The sequence below is a fragment of the Vicia villosa genome, linkage group LG3 (genome assembly GCF_029867415.1).
Source record: "Vicia villosa cultivar HV-30 ecotype Madison, WI linkage group LG3, Vvil1.0, whole genome shotgun sequence".
In the NCBI taxonomy this organism is placed as follows: domain Eukaryota; kingdom Viridiplantae; phylum Streptophyta; class Magnoliopsida; order Fabales; family Fabaceae; genus Vicia; species Vicia villosa.
The window spans coordinates 200302259-200325408 of record NC_081182.1 but is presented as its reverse complement, the minus strand read 5'-3'; the positions used below and the strand labels follow the sequence as shown (position 1 = coordinate 200325408).

Genomic DNA, 23150 nt, shown 5'->3' with positions numbered 1-23150 from the left:
GAGAAACAACCATTGAAGATATATTCCATTTAGACACAATTATTTCAAAGAAGAAGAAAACACAAAAAATATACAATTAGCACCATTTCAATAGTTTTTTTTAACTCCAATCATCTTTAGAAAGAATAACTACTCTAATATATTGATTCAAAAAGAATTCTACATGACATAGCAAAGTTGAAACTACAGCCACTGTGAGAATATCAAAAGGATAAACAAATTGATAAATAATATTAAAATCATAAATAATCCTTTTACTAACGAGTATTAAATGTTTCAAAATACTCTTTAAAGTAGTTAATACCATGTAATAAATAATGTGAGCAGTAGTTAAAAAAAAAAAATCAATATAACCAAACATATACAACGCTATATTCATGATAGAACCCAATATATCATTTCAAGACCTTCATTTTCTATTCAATAATGTTTCAATATTAAATGAAAAATAATAAAAACTTACTCGAATTCGTAAGCTAGATTCTTCCTGCATTTAGAATGTGTCGACGATACAATAATTTATCTTATGATGTTTGAAACGGAAGCCTTAATAGCCATTATTTGAAAATACTATAAGATTGTGAGAACAATAATTTAAACCGAATGGAATCGAGGCTAGAATCGTGTACGGAACACTTTCCTTATAGTATTTCAAGCACTCTCAATTCTAATATCAATGTTTTATTTTATATGTACCTTTTGTAACATGTGTGGCCAAGTTGTTTTTTTCCTTATGTATGGTTAAGTTGTGTTTTTTCCCTTTTGTATCATGTATGTTTTGCTTTTTGTTTAAAGGTGCTTCCTGCTAGTGCAGTGATTTGTAATATTCTAGTTTTATCCGGACACAATATTGTGTTTGGTATAAGTGTTTAAGAAAATTTTCAATTAAAAAAAATTTGATTGTGTTGGTAAATGATTAATATATTGGTTCATTATTTAAGTAATTGTGTTCACATTGATTGATCCATTGAACACCCTAACTAGATTTGTAATGTTTTCTAATGTATTAAAAGAAGCACAACACATAAAGTGAAATACTGAAATCATTAGCAAGCATTTGCAAGAAGCCTAACATTTGTGATTTTCATATTCAACAAATTATATTCATCATGATGAAGCAAACTATAACATAGAATGAGTAATCAGTAAAAAAACCAAAACCTCTAGGTGAAAGAAGAGATCACAATCGATCGAGCATAGCCACAGCTTCAGTGGAGGAAGATTTCAGCTACAATCAGATTTAAAAGTTAGGCATGAAGGCCTAGAGAAAGTTACCGCAATCATGAAAATTTGCGCCATCATCCCAATGTCAAAATGTTGATTGAAATGAAAGAGTAGATTCAGAACCAACTACATGATTGCGGAAAGACTTTGACTCATGTAAAATACTTGAGTAGCGATGGTATCACAGGACGGATCACAACTTCACGGATGCCAGATATTTTTTCCCAGTCTTCGCCATAGGGTCTTGCACATCTTTCCTCCAACGGTAAGCAGTTATACATGCAAAGTTTCTGTAAAGAAACAAGATTACACATTTCTTCGGGTAGTGATGTCAAACCATTGCAGTTGTGGAACTCAAGAACCATGAGCGACGAGAGAGACCATATCCAGTCTGGTAACCTTTTGCCACAAAATCCGTCTATAACTAGTTTTTGAAGTGAGCAGTGTGGCTGCAGGGCTTCTAGAATCATCTCATCTTCCAACCATGATTCGTCCCTAATCGTCTGTGGTGAAGATATATTAAAATCATAATCATACCTCCACCGCAATTCCAATTGTTGAAGGTGTCGCTTCTCAAGAAGTACCTTAGCCGATTCAATCTCTGCAGCGCTCTTTCTCAGGAAATCCAAGCATTTTATTTCTAATCTCCCTCGAAGGTTATTTAGCTCGCCGAGCTCATTTACATTTGTACTTGTTTTGTGCAGAACAAAAAGTGTTAGTGTTTGAAGATTATTCAACTGTCCTATCCCTTGTGGCATACATCTCAATTTCACACAACCATTCAACTCAAGATGCCTGAGACTTTTATTGAAATTTTTTGGTAATAATTTGAGCTCAGAACATTGAGAAAGTTTTAGAGTTTGCAAGTTCTGCAGGTTGGTAATGCCCGACGGAAGATTTTGAAGTACATTATTCTGTGACAGATCAATATATCTTAAATGCTTCATCTCTTCAATACTATTTGGGATTGCGGCAATATTCAATCCACAAAGTGTTAACACACGCAACAACTTTAGGCCTAAGAAGGAAACAAAATATGACTGACGCATATAATTGCTTGCATTCATTTGTGGATGCAAAAGAAATGTTCTTAACTTGTAAGAAGATGATGATGTCTGTGCAACCGGTAATGAAGTAGGAGACGACAAATAACGCGTTCGGTTTACAATATTTGCTTCTTCTCCTTCAAGCACTACATATTCATTCCCAGCTATTAACCGTGCAAGATCATGCATAAGGTCATGCATTTTACAAGTACTTATGCCGCCACATTCGTCTATAATGACATCTTGAAAGAAGGACATTGACAGCAAACTCATGAAGTACTCATGACCAACATCTTCTACAAATCTAACATCATTCGATTGTTGAATGAACCCCTCAGCTACCCATAACTGAATGAGAGTCTTCTTTCCGAACACAAAACCTTTTGGAAACAACGAACAATAAGCAAAGCATTTTTTTAGAAACGAGGGAAGATGGTCATAACTCAGTTTAAGGATTGAAAATATTTTGTCGCTGTGTTGATCTATCTTCGAAAACTCAACGTCCTTGAAATATAGCCAATCACTCCTTCCCAAATTTCGAGAAAACAAAAGGCTTCCAATAGTCCTGATAGCAAGAGGGATGCCAGCACATTTTTTAACAATGTCCCTCCCTATACCTAACAATTCCAAATCATTTTGTTCTTTTAACTCGCCGAATGCCACTCGAGAGAACAGCTCCATAGATTTCTGGGAATCCAGACCTTCTAAGAAAAGAGGCGGATGTGTGCCCGCTATTTTTGCCACAGTCTGACTACGCGTTGTAACAATTACCATACTCCCTTTTCCTCCTTCCGTGAACAAGCTCTTCAATTTAAGCCACAGTTCACGATCCTCGTTCCACATGTCATCTAACACAAGCAAAAACTTCTTCCCTCGAATTTTGTCTCTAAGTTGTTGTTGCACTTGCTCCATCAGACTATTCTTTTCCTCTCCAATGATCTCCTGAGCTATTTTCTTTATATCGAATTCATCAGAAACATACGCCCACATTTTTAGCTCAAAATGCTTATGAACATCATTATCATTGTAGACCAGTTGAGCAAGAGCGGTCTTACCTAATCCTCCAATCCCGACTATGGGAATTACAGAAACATTATCGGTTGCATAGATATCTAGTAGATAACGCTTAATACGTTTCTTTTCATCTTCTCTTCCAATAACTTCATTTTTACTCACAAAAGAGTAAGTTTGTCTCTGCTCCCTATATACAATTCGATTCTCCATAGGGCGGTCAGTTAGTTGCAGTGCATGCTTATTTTTAGCAATGTCATCTAGCCTCTTCTGAATTGCTTTCATTCGATGGCCCAATTTAAGACCATAGGCAATACTGTTTGATTTAGAGAAGAAAATTCGTACTTTTTTGTTTCCAGACATCGTTTTTCTTCTCAAAGCTTCAATGGAAAAATCATCAAGTAAATCATCTGCATCATAAAGTACATCTTTCAGCTCCTCCAACCAATTACGAACTTGATGATTATTGGCCTTGATCTCTGCATCGAGGAGCACGGATTTTATCATAGATACTGTGTTCTTCATTTTTTCAATGTCCTTTTTTAGATTCCAAACGATCCAAAGCTCTTTGTAAGCTGAAGAGCCCAACTTTTGCAAGACTGTAACAGCAAGGGCTTCCATCCTTTGGCAAATTGAGTTTAACAATAGCATGAGTAAAACTAATATATTGGCAAAGTAATGACAATAGTAAGTAGTCTCAAATATGTAAAATTTAGCTTGGTTAAATTCTACTAAAATCTCAGAGATTTGATATCGTATACTTTCAAATCGCTCAACCTAAGACCACGAATTGTACTTCAAGCCGCTCAACCTAAACAAGCAACGGTGTTCGAGTTCCTATTAGAGAAAGCCATGGCAAAGTGCGCTAGTGCGCTTGACTTGGAGGATCAGTCATTCATCCTCTTGTTGAAAGAAGAACAAGCTTTCTCAATGTCAACTTTCTCGCTTGTTAGTCAAGATTTGAAGCCCGTATTTTCTTGAATTAAGTTGTGTAAGTACACATATTGTTGGAGAAACTTAGGTATTTACTCTAGAATTAAGTCTATGTTTGGTTCCACGTTTAAAGTAGCTAAAATTGATTCTGAAAGTGTAAAATTAATTTTGAATTATATTGATTTTATCTTCCAAATTGATCTAAATTGAAGATAAAATTTATATCATTTGAGTCTAAAATTGATGATTTTTAAACTGAAATTTATTATTCTAGCTTACTTTCAAGAAAATGTAATCAAACATAAAATCACTATAGATTCACTTTCAAGTAAAACAATTGTTTCCAAATCAACTAAATTCACCTTAGAACCAAACATGCACTATATATAAACACTTGAGCAAATAAATTGGAGATTTACTCTATAACTGATTATTAGAACATCAGAATACAAATACTGTGTCTAAGAGTATAAACTAGACACAGAAACCAAATAAAATGCATCAAAATTGGGATGCTGAAGAATCATTTTATGATAATTAATCCAAAAAGAGCACTGAATAAAGAAAATTACCTGGTTTGGAAAGCGGAATGAAGTAACAGAAAGAACAAGTGAAAACTTGAGTAGCGTGAGCAGAGAGATAAAGTGAAGTCAACTCAGGCTGAACAGGGAGAAAACAGTAATACCGAAAAAAGCAAGAAATTTCCACAACTGACACGTTATTTCAATGACTTCTACTATCTACCCAATACTAAGAAATTGTCCAAACTGTCCATTTTGCCCTTCCCTTATAATTTCTTTACCCATACAAAAGGTTAATCATGTAATTAACAAAATAAAAAATAGAACATGCCAAATGTTGTGTTCTCATTGGTCAATTTTTTTAGACTTGCATAAACCTTTTCTCTCCAACCAAACAAAATCCTTTGCAACGAAATAGAATCACTCTTTCTCACTCTTCATTTTCAAGAACACAACTCTTTTTTCTCTCTCTCTCTCTTTCTCTCCTTCTCTCTTCTCTCTCCTCAAACCCTAAAAATATGAAGAAAAAAATGCCACAGACACCCATCCCGCTGTTGCACACCCAGATCGCACGGAATCACCTTCCCGCCGTCACACATTTTCTCTTTTTTTTTTCCATTGCATATAGATTCTAAAATTCGGTTTGGTCAATTTTTGTGTGTGTGTTTGTGATTGCAGGTTTCAGAGAATGCTTCATCGAACCCATTTCGTAATCCTCATCTCAAATCCATTTTCGTAAACCATTTTTTATAGGTTAGTTTTATAAACTAGGTCGTTTTTACTTCACCATGTATGCTTATGTCTTTAGGAATAGGTTTATGATTCTATGAATAAAGTTTATGTTTTTATGAATAGGTTCATTGGTTATTCATTTTTCCTCTCTGCTATTTAGTTTTATCGATTTAAAATTTTAGATCTGAATAGTTGGATTTAATTTTTATTTCGTGTTCTTTTTGTTTTGTTTTGTAGATTGAAATGCAAAGACGCTCAAACGGGAAGAAAACTTTGGGAAAAAAAGCTGCTGACAGTCCTAACACTGGTTATTCATTTTTTCTCTTTTGTTGTTCAGTTTTATTATTTAAAATTTTAGATCTAAATAGTTGATCTAATTTTTGTTTGGTGTTATTTTTGTTTTGTTTTATAATTTTTGTTTGGTGTTGAATCTGTCAATTTTGTTAAGTTTTATAATGGTTTATATTGTTTTTTTACTGATTTCACAGCAGCTTACGCCTTTGTCGGATTTGTTGACATTGTCCGAGTTCTAGCCATTTCGATTTATATGTTGCTGAAACTGTCACTGAAAACTACGAATATATGTTGCTGATTTTTGTTATTGCATATCTCTGCTCATATACTTTAATGTTTGCTATCATTTTCAATTGCACTTCTGTTGATTGATGTTTATATTAACACCTTTATGTTGATTTTTAGTAGTCACTGTCAAGCAGCATTGAAGGAGGAACCAAATGGGTTGTTAACAAATTAAAAGGAGGAACCTTTATGTTGATTTTTAGTAGTCCCTTTGTTTATATCTTTTTTTAGTATATCATTTGATTTGCCTCTTAAGTTTCTGCATAATGTTGGTTCACAAAATTCAATAGATGTCATCAATACTAGCTATATGATATTTGTTTGCACTATCTTTGTCTACTAACTATTTTAATTCTTCACAAATTAAAATACTCATCTGTTGCAGGTAAACATATACTGCTATTATATTTTATGACATTAATTACAGTGTATTGTAGATGTAAATTTTATCTTATTATTATCAATGTAGATAATTGTTTTTGGTTATCAAATAGTAAGAGTGTGTTCATTATATTTTATGACATTCATTATATTTTATGACATTGATGCCTTTTGTCTATGGCATTCATTATATTTTATGTCATTGATTGTACATCTTTTTCCTTCCTTTCTTTCCCGTGTAAGAAAACATATACAATATTTTTCTTTATTTTTTGATATCATAAGAAAATTAGTTCCATTGATAGTATGAAGTTGCAATGATTAAGAATCTTGATATTGTAGAGCATAATATTATAGCTGTGAATTTGTTTTTTAATGTAAATATATCTAAGTTTATATCTAAGTTTATATTATAATATTTAAGTTTTAAAAAATAGATATGAAAACGAACCTTTGTATTACTATTTTTTCTTTTAATTTTCTAATCCTGTTAGTACAAAAAATACCGCAAGTGCAAAATGCTTCAACCTTTTTAATAGTTCTAAAAATACATCACTTTTATAATATATACTGCTAAAGATAATTTCATCACCAATCCAGTCAGTAATTTTAAAATTTTCTCAAAAACTTGGTTCTATTTCAAATGGATTTATATACCTTCGGCTTCATTTCTACGGGTCAAATATATGATACATTAAAAAAAATTATTGTTATTATATTTTAATGACTCACTTTATAAGTGCCTTTGTTATTATCACGAGTCATTATTATCAAAATACCTTTTTTATTTAATCAATAAAATATTTGTAAATAGTTAATGTTATTAAATATATTGGATTTATCATGTTGTTAATTTTTTAAATATTTATTTTTAAATATTTTCAATTATTAGTGATTTTATTATAACAATTATATATCACAAACAACCAAACCTTATCAAATGATCAAAGATATAAATGAATTTACCCGTGTTGATCTATCTTAAACTTTTTTTGTGGATCATTATTTTAACTTAGAATCTAATTTTCATATTACTGATATCTTATTAGTAAAACTTTTTTTGATGGTTAATTTTCATTTTATATATGCAATTTGGTCAAACTTCTTTACTTCACATTTTCCTATCGTTCAAAAAATAGTACACCACAAATAATGCACCCGGGCTGACGCACGAGTCATTATCACTACCATATCATTTTAACCTTTAACTCAATAAAAGATACTAGAGTTTTAAGTTTTTATCAATTCTGTTTTTAAAACTAATTACATGTTTGTAGAAAACTCTTAGATAATGGACTTGATGTAATTTTTACTAACTCCTGAGAATTTTATCACTTAAACTCACTATTTTCACGGGTCACTTTCACCACGATACTTTTTTATTTTAATCAACAAAATATTTGTACATATTTATAAGTATCAGTGATATTTGTAAATACTTATAGTAGTTAGTCATATTTGTAAATCACCAACAACCTAACCTTATCGAATGACCTAAGATATGAATCACTATTGCATTTTCATGTTTTTTTTACATAGCTACTATATACATATACATTTCATCTATATTATGTTTAATGAATCTTAAATTAACGTTCCTCATTCTATCAAAATTTATATTTTTTCATGTCTTATTAATTTATATAATAATTAATAAAATTGTTCATAGCGGCATTTAATATTGACTTTCATATTATTCAAAATATACTACATCAAATAGACAAATACCCGTGCGACAGCACGGGTCTCTTACTAGTGTTGATAGATATGTGTTCAATAACCCTAGATCTAGAAAGCATTAAAAGACAATAAGATAAAATCAACTTTTCTTCTTGACATAATATGGCAGCATACAAAGTTTAAATAGTAGTAGGGTTTGTTCTACTACATGGGCCATGGGCTGAAATAGATAAAACATAAATAAACAACTTGATAAAAAATACTAAATGGACCTCCCTCCCTAGTTTATACGAAGTCCTTTAGCCAAACAACCTTCTTTTTAATTCTATTGGGCCGCTTCTTATCATTACTCCCGGGCCCAAAAAGAACCTTGCCCTCAAGGTTCATTGGAAAAGACTCCGATGGATCCAGAATGGTATTTGGGCCGTGAGAAATTGGAAACCCACCCATTCCTCCTTGCAAGTGAGATTTCGGTGGAGAGTAGCTGTCCTCGTGGGGAGACAGACCCACGTGCTTGTGGGATTTGCTAGCCGTTGGAGGATAAGGAAGAATCTGATTCCTGGCCTCTGATTGGTTGGAATATTGAAACTTATCACCTTGGGCAGTGAAACCAGCTGTTCTCTGAGAAGCGTGCGAATCTTTCCCAATTAAAGTACCATTAATTGTCTTTTGGTTATTAGAAGACGTTATCACCGAGACTTTCTCCATATCACCAAGTAGTGTACTTTGCGAATCCAACAACTCTCTCTCTCTGTAAACATTTTTCAGATCCCCTTTCTTTCTTTGCCTCTCTACCTTGTTCACTTGTTTCACTTTCGGTACCCTTTCCTCTTCACCATTCAAAACAAAATCTCCTTGCGGTGCTAGATCCTGTGGCTGACTGTTTGCACTGTGCAAACCAGTATCCTCTCCTCTTGCATGTGCTGTTTCCGACGAAACCGAACATGGTAAAGTCTCGTTATTCTTAGTATCTGCCTTCTGTGATGTCTGTGTGTTAGAATCTGATTGTTTTTGTTTGTGACAGAATTCATCCGAGTTCACTTCAAAATCGACGATGTCCGGCAAAGGAAGTGGTTGGAAATCCTTCGATGGAAGTGTTCCATGGTACGCTTTCAACAGAGATACATGAACAATGGGATGGATGCGGGATGAAGAAGGTAGATCCAAGAGGTAGTTAACTGTTCCTGTACGTTTTATGATGCGAAAAGGGCCAAAGTATCTTTGGGCAAGCTTTTGAGATTCTCGACGGTGCACCGTGTTCTGACGATATGGTTGTAACTTCAAAAGGACCCAGTCTCCTTCCACAAAGGTAACATGCCTTCGTTTCATATTCGCTTGCTTTTCCATTGCGATTCTGCTTTTCTTCAAGTGTATTTTTAAGTTGTTCAAAATCTGTTGTTGTTGTTGCAGAGAATCTTCAAGAGTTACATCTGAAACCGAGTTGCTGACATAGTCTAAGATACTTGGAGGATCACGGCCATAGAGAGCTTTGAAAGGGGCCATCTGGATTGCTGAGTGAAAAGATGTGTTATACCAATATTCTGCTAAATGGAGAAATTTATGCCAAGTACGCGGATGATCCCCAGCAAAACAGCGTAAGTAAGTTTCTACTGATCGATTTACTACTTCTGTCTGGCCGTCGGTTTCAGGGTGATAAGATGTACTGTATTGCAGGCTCGTCCCCTGATTCTTAAAGAACTCCTTCCAAAACTTGCTCAGAAACAAGGGATCCCGGTCAGAAACTATTGTTTTAGGTGCTCCGTGAAGACGAAAGATCTCTACTGTGAACCGGTTTGCCAAGTCTTTTGCGGAAAAATGGTTGGGCAGAGGAATGAAGTGCACAAATTTCGACAGTCGATCACAAATTACCCAAATAGTCGTATGACCGCAAGAACTTGGTAAGTGTGTAATAAAATCCATTGTTATTTCTTCCCAAACTTGTTTCGGAATTGGCAATGGTTGCAGCAAGCCTTTTTTTTCTGTGTATCATATTTATTGTGCTGGCATATGGAACATTGTTTAATCATGTTTTTAACTTCGAGGTACACCCCCGGCCAACAAAAGGAAGCTCGCAATCTTGCTAAAGTGGCCTTGACGCCGGAATGGCCAGCTGTTGGTGTCTGGTGATATTCAAGTAGTACCTGTTGTCACAAATCAGCAATATCAGGTATGAATAGTCTTTGTTTGTAATATAGTAGACCATGGCACACACTGTAATTGTTGTTTGGAGACTTCTGAGTTGCTAACTGCAATAAGTTTTGACCAACTGTATCATTTTTGTAAAAATGTTTCAAGGTGTGCAGCAAGTCTGGAAGAGGAGATGAAAGAGCTAATAGGATTGCTGGTTCTGGTTCAAACTTTCTGCTTAAAGCATCCGCGACAAGATTCGACTTTCCAGGTTTGTATGAAATATCAAAATCAAATCCTTGTAGCTTTGCTGTCCACCTTTCCTGTTCTGGTGTTTGAATGCGTTGTAGTAGCAGACTTCTTAAGCTCTTTTGATCTGTATATATATGAAATCGTTGACCAATGAGATACTGACGCCACTTCTTTACAGATTCTGTGATGGCGAACATTTCTCGAACATACACCGAAGAAGCTTGCATACGTGGACACATCTTGCTGAAGAAAGCAATGGGATGACCGTCTTGGGACAGAACAACACCGATGGCTACACCAGAAGCATCCGTTTCAATTGAAAATTCTTTTGTAAAATCTGGTAAAGCCAAGACCGGCATGTCGGTCATTTTCTGTTTCAGTTCTGTAAAGGCCTTGGTAGCCTCTGTACTCCAGTTGAAATTAGTGGAACGCAATAAATCGGTGAGGGGAGCGGCGAGAGTGGCGTAACCTTTAACAAATCTGCGATAAAACCCGGTAAGGCCTAAGAAACCTCGGAGCGTCGAGAGTGAACGTGGTGCTGGCCAATCCAAAATGGCCTTCACTTTATCAGTATCAGGTGCGACTCCTCCTTTTGAAATAATGTGTCCTAAATATTCAATCTGTCTTGCTGCAAAAACACATTTAGCTAACTTCACAAAAAATGCCTGCTTTTGTAACAACTCGAAAACAACCTGCAAATGTGTTAGATGCTCCTCAAAATTAGCACTGTAAATTAAAATATCATCAAAGAAAACAAGAACAAATTTTCGTAGGAAAGGGCGAAGTAAGTCGTTCATAGCTGATTGAAAAGTAGATGGCCCATTTGTGAGGCCGAAAGGCATTACAAGGAATTCGTAATGCCCATCGAAAGTCCGAAAAGCTGTTTTATACGTGTCTTTTGATGCTAATCTGATCTGATGGTATCCTGAACACAAGTCTATCTTGGAAAAAATGGTAGCTGAACTGAGTTCGTCTAATAGTTCATCAATAGTGGGTATGGGAAATCTGTCCTTTACTGTTACCGCATTCAATGCTCTATAATCAACACAAAATCTCCAAGTTCCGTCTTTCTTTTTGACTAATAAAACCGGTGATGAAAAAGGGCTAGTGCTAGGTGTGATTATGCCTTCTTGAAGCATCTCTTGTATCATTTTTGTCATGGTTTCTTTTTTTGAATGAGGGTAGCGGTAGGGTTTCACATTGATGGGTGGTGTATTGGGCAGAAGGTTTATATGGTGGTCATGCGGTCTAGGTGGGGGAAGGCCTTTTGGCTGTTGAAAAATTGATTGAAAATTGGTCAAAAGTCTTGTAAGGGGGGTGGGTAATAAGGTTTGGTTAGGTGGGGCCGAAGCTGGTAGTTTAGTTGTGGGAGGAGTGTTCTGAATAGGTTCCATTATTAATAAGTGAAAAGAGGCAATGGCATCGGTGTGGATGAGTTGGCGTAATTGGTGGAATGAGGTATTTATGGGGGTTGAGTTGGGATCACCGGTGAGAGTTAGGGGAGTGTTTTGATGTTGAAAAGTGAGAGAGGGGATTGAAAAATCTGCTTGAATGGGTCCAAGTGTTCTAAGCCAAGCCATTCCTAGAACAATATCAGCACCTTCAATCGGTAGTAAATAAAATGGCAGGGTGAAAGGTTTATTTTGAAGCAGGATTTGAACATTGTTGCAAATTCCCTCACATTGAAGGTGGGATCCATTGCCAACCATGACAGAAAATTGGTTGATTGGGGTAGTGGGGAGGTTGAGGTGCTGAGCAATTCGGGGCTGCATAATGTTGTGAGTACTACCCGTGTCTACCAAAACCATAACGGTTAACCCATGGATTTTTCCTTTGAATTTTAATGTTTGTGGGTGGTAATGACCTGTTAGGGCTTGAGGGGATAATTGGAAGTAAGTATCACTAAAGTCTGCCTCCATAGGAGGTTCTTCCAAATTTAAATTTTCTGGTTCAACACTCACTCCCTCCTCATCAGCCAAGAGTATGAAAAATCTGTTTGTGGAACATCTATGTCCCGTGATGAATTTCTCATCACAATTGAAACAAAGGCCTTGGGCTCGTCTCTCTTGTAGTTGGGCTTGGGTAAGCTTGCGGATGGGAAATTTATGTTGTTGTGGGTTGGGGCTTTTTTGAGTAGTAGGATTGGGCTGGGCCGAAAAAGGTTGTGGTTTGAAATTCTGGGTGGTTGGGGGTGTGGGAATTGGTTTTTGGAAAGTTGAGAAAGGTTTAGTGAACTTTTGTTTGGACTCTTTGAGTTTAGACTCAATTAATTTGGCCAGCCCAATTGCTTGGGAAATAGATGTGGGTTTATGGATAGCCAATTCATTTTGAATATCCATATCTAGGCCAGAGATAAAACAATTTAGAATTGCTACTGCAGGTAGTCCCACCACTTGGTTTCCAAGTTGCTCGAATTTCGTTTGATATTCCATAACAGAACCAGTTTGCTTTAATTTAAATAATTCAGCTTGATGATTTTCAAAAGTAGAAGGACCAAAACGTAATTCTAAAGCTCTTGTGAAAGATACCCAATCAGTTAACAAACGATTTTGGTGCATCCACTTAAACCAACCTAAAGCATCACCCTTCATATAAAATGAAATAAGAGATAAACGATTTTCTGGTGGAAGTTTATAAAAACTAAAAAACTGATCCGCTTGAAATAACCATTCCAATGGATTGGACCCATCAAATAAAGGCAATTCAAGTTTTGGTGAACGAAAAGGGGGTAATGGGGGTATGTGGGCTAGCTGATGGTATGGGTCTGGTTGTGTGATTGGGACAAATGCAGATTGGGGTGTGTATGGGGGGTATGGAATAAAAGGTGGAGGTGGGGGTATAGCGTGAAAATTTGGGGGTATAGATATGGTGGGCTGAGTGGGGGAAAAAGTGTGGGTTACGGGTGGTCTGAAAACAGAATGGGTCGGGTTAGCGGTGTGGGTAATGGGTGAGTGGGTGGGTGTGATCACATGGGTTAAAGTAGGTGACCCAAAAGATAAGGAAGAGGGTTGTATACCTGATGTGCTGCCACCAGAATGTGCAGAATGGGTAGGTGTAGCAGCTTGTAGTTCTTTTTGTATGGAAATTTTCTGCAGAGCTGCCATAAGAGCTTGGTATTTTGACTCTTCCTCAATTTTGTCATTCTCTAACCTTGTATGCAGCTGACCCACTTGTTTGGAGATATCTTCATGAACTTGAGCAAATCTTACATCCATTTGCTCTTGTGTCTCAGCCATAGCATTGTTTAATTGTAATGAGGACATTTGTAAAGCTTCTTCTAAAATCTCTTTAGAAGAGGGGTTTGGGGGTTTTGGGGGAGCCATGAGAGGGCTTGAGAAAGGTAAAGGAAAGCACCAATGATAGATATGTGTTCAATAACCCTAGATCTAGAAAGCATTAAAAGACAATAAGATAAAATCAACTTTTCTTCTTGACATAATATGGCAGCATACAAAGTTTAAATAGTAGTAGGGTTTGTTCTACTACATGGGCCATGGGCTGAAATAGATAAAACATAAATAAACAACTTGATAAAAAATACTAAATGGACCTCCCTCCCTAGTTTATACGAAGTCCTTTAGCCAAACAGCCTTCTTTTTAATTCTATTGGGCCGCTTCTTATCACTTGTAGAGGAACTTTCGAAATAAGTATGCAACATTGCAATTAATTTAGTGAGCTGGTTTCGCAATCCAAAAAAAATAAAAATAAAGGGGATAACTCGAATCTCGCTTATATGGCAGGGGGTAACCTATATTTATCCAAAAAAAATTTTACATAAGATATTCATTCACAAAATAATTGGCTCTGTGATAATCCAATAAATTTATGCATCTCAGACCTAAGCTCACACATTAAGTCCTTATAAGCAGAGTCTAACCTATATGACATACAAACAATACAATAATGCCCTAACACAAAAACGATATTAATGAATGCTAGAAAATTAAAGGAGATAAGCGAAGAAGGAAAAGATACACAAATATATATAATGGTTTGACATTCATTATTGCTTTGCCTACTCCACTCTTCAATAGTATTAAAAATCTTTGGAAAATAATCACGATCTTCGACTATTTTGATAAGTTTGATACAAGCATTTTAATGACAACTAACTATCACACGATAATTCCCTCGGTTGATGCAGACACTCAAACTGCTAACAAAAAACAAGATCTCCAAAGATCTTGATCCATTAACCTATATGTCCACAATAACCCGCTCCAAGTATTCATGTGTGACAATCCAGCTGATCCATCATTTTTTTGTCTGAGCGATTGTCATTAGCTAAGCATTAATTGGACAACTCCTAACTTTATCTGCTACAATCCTTTCTACAATCTCACCAAAGTTGGACATTTAGAACTCCTCCTTGCGAACAATTTGTACTATGTTTTGCCAAAGTCTTCCATGGAGTGTACTAAAACTCTCTTCTTGATAGATAACAATAAAGATCAAATTGCATTCAAGAAATAATACCTACACTTGTTACAAACAACAAACTTCACACAAAAAAAATTAGATACCCTAATATACCATTAGTCTCCCTCAACACTCAATCTTTAGAGATGAAGGTCCACAATAATGAAAAATGACTAAGTATGAAGATGATGAATAGTATCAGAGAATCTCACAAACACTCAAAATCACAAGGTGTTAGTCAAGAGACTAGATGTATGTGAGAGAAACACACACGCATACACGCACAAGGTTCTCACTAACTTCTAGATGAATGAGTATTGGTTCTTGATTGATATCATGAGCTTGATTAATTATGAAAAACACTACAATATTAATCTACCAACTCTCTCTAATTTATTCAAACAAGAACAAATTACACAAGATCAAAGTGCAACAAAAATAAGTGAATCTCAGATGGATTAACACTCAAAAAGTTGTTCTAGAGAAGAAGAGAAATATTAAATGTGTTAGAAATAGACACACTAAAAAAGAGAAGACAAATTTGCATTTTTATCTCTATGAGTTTCACCTACACTTGTGGGATTCATATAGAGAGTTGAAGATTCAAAAATATTTAGCTAGAAAATAGGGTTTGCTCTTATAAATTTGGGTGACTATTTTTTATAACTCAATTGTAATGCTTTGAAACTAATTTTAGAAGTATAATGAATCAAATAAATGCTCTCTCCTTCGGAGTAGATTATTTGATCGAACTTGATAAACAAATTATTATATTTTTGGTCTTTTATCTTCTTTTGCCTTGTTATAATTTTTCTTTCACTTTTGACAGCTTATTTTGTTGCTTTATACCATTATTTGGTTATCATTGTTCTTCGCCTCCACGCATCAAAAAAGTTTAGTGAGTTTGAAATTTTGAATAATTCTTCTGAAATAATTTGAATTATTCTACCAACTTTCCCAACAATCAGCTAATCTATAAATCACTAAGATTTAGAATGGGGATATATTAATTTGTATTCCTTAGGTTTGCCATACTCAAACAATTCTAAAATTTACAAAAATGAATGATGGAATAATGGAGGTAGGGTTCTAACGAGACAATCCAAAACCCCAAAGTTTCAACAACAATAAGTTTTTTTTTTAAGCAAATTTAGATTATCATTAATATTGTGTATAAAGGGTACTCAACCCGATACATAAAACCCGATACATAGAATACGATCAACAAAACTTACACTAAAATTGATAAAATCTAAGGGAGTCTGGAGCCAATTATAGAATGAAAAACATCTTCCCCCTCTCGTGCCAATAGCTTGCCAAATCCACAACACTACTTTGATACTTGAAATAATATCGTCTAAGACACACAACTCATCGTTGAATATTATTTTGTTTTTCGTATTTCACACCGTCTATATCATTGCCAACTAAATAAGACACACATTCTTCTTTTTAATCTTCCCTTTAAGAACTAACATGAATTGCTCCAAATGATTAATACCTTCCAACTCCAACATATTTTGTAAATCCAACCACACAAAAATATCTCTCCATACTATTAATGACACACCGCACTTGAATAAGTATGTGTGAATGTAAAATGAAAATGGAGAATTTGTATCTGCAAGACAAATTTTTTTATTAGGAAATCTCTCTTCTCCCTCCACCCATACCCACAACAAGGCTGTCATGAGCCCACTTCAAGTCTTTACTTGGATGCAGGAAACGACTATTCTTTGAACTATCGTATTATTGAATGATATGCTAGTGGTGGATTGTATAAAAAATTATCACTTTAATAATTTTAAATCAACATTATTTGACTAGTTTGATTAGGAGACAACCTAACCATGTTACTCATAATCTTACAAGAATATTAATAGTTGTTTTATCTTAACTCTTATTTTCCTCAGTCTTAAAATTTTGAGTTCTGACAATATGTTTTTTATTAAATCTCAGGTTCAATTTCTTTTAGGTGTAAATAATTTTTGTGCTTGCATATGTTCATACAGAATTTTATTTTAGAAATTTTTGATTTAAACCAGAAACTCTGACTTTAAACAAAACTTTCGCAAGTGGACGTTGAAATTGGTTACCTTTTAGTCGGTCAAAATATCAGATATCAAGATTTATTAAAAAAAAAAATTATTAAGTTTTCAATCATATGGCACTAAAATAAAGATAAACATTAGCGAGAAAAAAAATTAAAATTTGTCAGACCAAAAATTCAATAAAAATTCTCTCTTCAGTTAAGTTACTAATGACCTATTCATCAGCATACTCTTCTCACTAATTTATGTTGGTGAGAAAGAGAAGATTTAAATGTCAAGTACTATCTAAGTAACTATCACTAATTTTGAATGTAACATCTATTATTGTTCTCTATCCTTCCTATGTTGTTGGTTTGGTCATCAACATTCTTAACTTTTGTCTTCAACAAATGTGGTTTCAGCTTGTTTACATCAGATTGTTGAACTGGTTTCAGAAAAAATTCCTCAGCTCCTTCTTCTAAACATCTGATTTAATTAAAAAAAAATAAGAGAAAGTTAGGGCTTGTCGAATTTCCGAATTTGAAATTTCGCGAAAAATTATTTATTTCTCTTACCTGTTGATTCTTGATGGAACATTTTCAGATGACATAATCACAACTGGTATGTCTTTAAGAGAATTAGATTCCTGCAAATTAGTATACTTTTATTAATTTTCTAGCATCAAATAAGAGAATGTACAAGTTATTTTATGTAAAGAGTAGCATCATAAAAATTGATTTTTTTTATCCGTAACAAAAAAAGACCTCGAAATTTATAAAATATATAATGCGCACCGATTACTTATAAATTTTTTATTACAAATATTTTAGGCGAGTTGGACTCTAGAATTCACCCGATCAAAATAGACCTCTCTATTTATAGAGTTATTTATGTATCGATATCTGAAATTGAACTCACTACTTATAGTAATTGATTTCAAATTTGATCCGTCATATTGAACATTTTAAAAAGTATCCGGATTAGGATGTCATAATTAAGATTTAAAAAGTATTTATAACCTCGATTTTGGCGGAAAAATAAATATTTTAACAGCTCTGCAGTTATAACGGCCGCATTTAATCTCGATTCTATGCAATATTAAAGATCGCGAGGGAACCACAATTTAAAATCTTGGTCATAAATTATTATTATACAGTAAGTATTTGAAATTTTGAAAATATATGACATTTAATTCTGAAATCAGATCCCACCATTTCAAATTCTATTTGTATTCAAAATTTAAAATTTTGAAGACATTAATAGAATTCTTTTTATAAAATACAAAACTATAATCACATCCCACCATTTCAAATTCTATGATGCATTCAAAATTTGAAAACAATAATAGAAATTTTTTCATGAAATACAAAACTAAATTAATTTTACATAAATATCAGCAATAGCACTTTTCAAATAACCTATGAATATATTTACCTTGATTTTTCTCAGCAGATCATAGCCTGTCATTCCTGGCATACAATAATCAGTTATAATCAGATTCACTTCCACAACCTGCAAGAACAATTAAGCAAAATGATTAAGGATTAACATCATAATCATTCAAAACTTATTCATTAAAAATGTTTAAATTAAACCATATGTATTATACAATTAATCTAATCATTTAGCAACGGAATTGTACCTGATCTGTTTCCGTAGCCATAGATGAAACCTTTTCATTCCTCATCTCATCTTCAACCAAACCAAGAAACTTCAAAGCCTTACTTCCAGAATCAACCACAGTAACTATAATCACAAAACATAACAAATTAAATTTTGCATCAAGATTAAAAATAAAAACATGTTCGAAACATCAATACGCGACATATGTTCCAAATTATATAATAACTTGAAACATCTGTCGCGAACATCTTACACTATGGTTCTAAACAAATGCTAATGTAAAATATATTAATGATAAAAATATGTTTAAAAGAGCAGTGTCAGATTCATCAACATGCGACATAATATACAAACTATATAATAATTTGGTTATTTGTCGCAAACATCTTATGTCACAAATACTAATGTAAAAAATTTATAATAATAATAAAAATATATTTGAAACTGCGGTGACAGATCTATTAACATGCGACATATGTTGCAGTGTCAGATCTTACACTACGGTTTGAAACAGATAGTAATATGTAAATAATTACCATGAAATGAAGAGGTTTTGAGGAGTCTTTCAATCAGCATTCTATCAATAACACTATCATCAACAGCCAAAACATGAAACTGTGCCATAATATGAATAGTGAAAAATTGAAAGTAGAAGACAAGAATGAAGTTAAGAATGTTTGAGGAAATAAAGAAAGAGGGATGATGAAAAAGATGTGAATGAGGATGTCAGATTTAAAAAGGGTGGACATCATATTCGAGGAGATACAAAATCCTCTAAGAAAATCTGACAGTTTGGAAAGGAAGATCCTGACAGATTTTATTGCAGAATCTGACAGATTTTGTTTGTTTGATTTTTAAATTGAAATACAAGCAAAGGTGGTCCTCTTGTTCTACCAAACTTTCGATTTAATTCTCACTTGTTATATTACTATTACATTACTATTTTTTTAATATAAATTTGATTGATATAAATAAAGACATTTTATGTTATTATTATTTGTGATTGATAAATTTTTATTAATGTTCTTCACATAGAAAATAATATTTATAAATGGTTATTATTTTTAATCTTTTTTTCAGAATATTAAATATTTATTTTTTTCTATTTTAAAATTTTTTTTATTGATTTTCTTCAATTAATTTTTTCTACAAATATCTCTTGTCATATTATTTTAACCTCATTTTTATTGGTTGAAATGAACATTTCAAATTCAAAAGGTAAGGTTAACAACTTAAAAAGATTTAAAAATTCATCTAAATTTGTAAATGTGGTAGTTGGAATAATTCAACTAATATATATTAGTTGAGATAAACAAACATAGATTATTGATTTAGAGTTAAATATATCATTAGAGACAGTATATTTATTTATATTTATATGTTAATATAATTAAATAATTACAAAATTTAATTAATACTCTTTTTATAAAGTAAACTCACTACGCCGTACAAGGGCTTTCACAGCGCTTTTTTTGGCCTTTAACAGCGCTTTAAAGCGCTGCCAAAGCCAGCGCTGGCGTAGGCTACGAAAGCGCTTTTAAAAGCGCTCTGGTAGACCCCCCCTTTAAGAGCGCTTTCCTGGAAAAAGCGCTCTGGTAGGACCCCCTATAAGAGCGCTTTCCTGGAAAAAGCGCTCTGGTAGACCCCCCTTTAAGAGCGCTTCTTAGTAAAAGCGCTGGCAAAGACCAGTAAAAAAGCAAAAAAAATTAAAAAATTACGCAGCATACAAAAGCGCTTTTGGAAAAGCGCTCTGGTAGGCCCCCCTATGAGAGCGCTTTTTCCATAAAAAGCGCTCTCATAGGGGGGCCTACCAGAGCGCTTTTCCAAAAGCGCTTTTGTATGCTGCGTAATTTTTTAATTTTTTTTGCTTTTTTACTGGTCTTTGCCAGCGCTTTTACTAAGAAGCGCTCTAGTATGTGGACCTTTAAGAGCGCTTTTTAGAAGCGCTGTAGTTGCTAAATGAGGTATTTTTATGTGCAGCCTATAATTTAATCCTCCCAGTCGACCTGTAATGTTTTCGACCTGTAATATTTTCGACCTGTAATATATTTTCGACCTGTAATATATTTTCGACTATATTATTTCAGCCATCAGTAAGACAATATATATACTAATATATACCATTATAATATCCAAAATTATATATATACATCATTACAAAATTATATATATACATCATTACAAAATCAACAATATTATAGTTCAAATCTGCATGAAAAATAGCTTAATATAAAATTGACACAATTCCTCTTTGATTTCTTCTAACTTTAGCTTCGAGTACCCAGCAGCACGGAATTCGTCAAGGTACTATAAAACAAAAACATAATATGAATAATATATTTAGGTAAATGTAATAAATTATATGAAATTATCTTAAGTTATAACTTTATACCGTGGGAGGAATCTCTAATTGATTCGCCTGAATGATTTCTTTCATAAACCTCAATACAAAGTATCCGCAGTCTGAACTGTTACGCTGTAGCGGACACTACATAGAAAAACAAATAAGATTCTATATAAGTTGTCTTGTTTTACCAAGTAGCATAAATATTATAAGCAAATTTGTGAAAAGTAATGTACCTGCACTTCGATCCAGGTGATGTTGTTTGATTTAGTCCGGGATACCTGTGCGTCCCGTTGACTACGGAATACTTGTATTGATCTAATTAACAAATATATAAAAGCATATGTTTAGATCAATCCCACAAATAAGTAAATATATAAATATACACGAATATATATTTAGAACGATCCCACTTACAAATCAACGATTTCCTTCATGGCCGGATAATTGGTCCATTCACCCTTTACCGAATTCAGATAATACACGACTTCCCTTATCGGGTTGATAGCAAGCAGCAACCAGTGTGCTCTATAAATTAAAACAATAGGTTATATGAAAATATTGCTATACACTAAAGAAACAGAGATTAGATGAATAAAGAATGAGAAACTAACCCTACTGGTCGGGTATTATACGCCCAAAGATGCAGACATTCTGTATTGCCGGTGGACATGAATCTATCGACTAAGCGCTGTCTAACAGATTCCGGATCCGAAACAATTTCCATTCCGCTGCAATGGGCGGAAGACACGAACCGGAATCTGTTAGACAATGCAGTCCCGCGCAACACTCTGTCATACAACAACCTTAAATAAAAACATAATAAACATTAGATTCTTTTCATTGAAAAGTGTAAATAAATTATATTGTGGGACTAATTAAATAATATATCGGATGAGTGAATATTACCGGATGTATGATTGCATATTACTGACGCCTAGTTGATCATGGTTAAAAATCTCTTGCAAGTCTTCAATTGTAATATGTGACTTGAACTCAATACCGAAGACACTTTCATCCATATCGATTTCCCGTAAAGCACCATCCTTCATATCGGACATATCAACCATTGTTGCGAGTGTCGCCCGGTATCGAGGCACAAAAGCACCGCCTTTTCTTGCCGCTTGCTTCGGAGGACCACTGGGTGGTACGCTACGAACCTGCTGCGTCACTTGTTGTGACTCCCGAGCGGATGCCTAAAAATCATATAAGTTAGGTAAAATATAAAATCATGCATATTTTGATTCAGATTATATATTAACACTTTAAATGTACCTCTTTTAGCGATGCAACAGACTCCTCCTCCTGTAAAATCCCTTTACCCTTAATTGCGGGTTTTATAGGAGCAGTCTAAAAATAAAATGTAAAACATAATTAATAAACGGTTTAGAATTGACATTCGAAAACTAAATGATTCATAATCGTTTTCAATTTACCGCATCACTAATGGTAATGAGCTCCGAGGGCCATGCAACAAACGATCCTATTGCATCTCGCAGCAATGTCGTCTCTGAGACCATGTCAGGTACCGGTAGAATCGCATCACGATCTAATACAACATCCACCGATACTTTCAGGTGTCCATCCGGGAGCGGTCTGTGGTGAAGTAAATCTCCCGAAGTGTTGTGCACTTTTCCCTTGCCAACTAGTCGATAATTCGGTTCCGATAAGTATAGTTGGCAAGATGAAATGCCCTAAACCAAAAGTAAATATAAAGTCATTATCATTAATAAAATAGAACAGTTTGTAAGGAAAAAAACTTATAATTACCTCGGGAAATTTCTTTTGATAGTTGATACTAGCCTTATCACTAGTTTCTCTCACCGATGAAGTGTTGCACTTTTCTCTCATATACATATCTTTATCTCTTTGCAATTCAGAGACCTGTGCTTGCAATTCCTGCAACTTTTGCAACACTTCTTCATTGGTAAGATTTGATCTTCTCCTAGAACTCTTATAAAAAGAGGTTGGAGTCACACCATGACCCTTACCCCTCACCCGACCGGGATACTCGGGAGCATCTAGTACTCTACTAAGTACGCTCTCCTCACCGGTGGATGCCGATTGCGACAAGGTCTCCTGTAATTCATTTACATTTAAATAATTATTAGTGGAGATAAAAAGTCATTTATATATTAAAAAACATTTGATTTAATTAAAGACACAGTATTATACTTACACATTCAGTATAAACTCTCTGAACATCGGGATCGACAGCGTGATTCTTGCCCACACGAGCTTCCTTCC

At 34.1% G+C, this 23150-nt stretch overlaps 2 protein-coding genes across 2 annotated transcripts; both read right to left on the bottom strand.

Annotated features, from left to right (window-relative positions):
- Positions 1-632: 632 nt before the first annotated feature.
- LOC131593292 (putative disease resistance protein RGA4) lies at positions 633-4936 on the bottom strand. Its single transcript, XM_058865736.1, has 2 exons — positions 4787-4936; positions 633-3903 (listed from the first exon to the last, which is right to left on the bottom strand). The coding sequence occupies exon 2, from the start codon at positions 3900-3902 to the stop codon at positions 1377-1379; it is 2526 nt and encodes an 841-aa protein (XP_058721719.1). The 5' UTR covers position 3903; positions 4787-4936; the 3' UTR covers positions 633-1376.
- Positions 4937-17052: 12116 nt separating this feature from the next.
- Positions 17053-19415, bottom strand: LOC131657112 (two-component response regulator ARR9-like). Its single transcript, XM_058926605.1, has 5 exons — positions 19096-19415; positions 18579-18682; positions 18371-18448; positions 17512-17582; positions 17053-17422 (listed from the first exon to the last, which is right to left on the bottom strand). The coding sequence occupies exons 1-5, from the start codon at positions 19181-19183 to the stop codon at positions 17257-17259; spliced, it is 507 nt and encodes a 168-aa protein (XP_058782588.1). The 5' UTR covers positions 19184-19415; the 3' UTR covers positions 17053-17256.
- Between the last annotated feature and the right edge of the window lie 3735 nt (positions 19416-23150).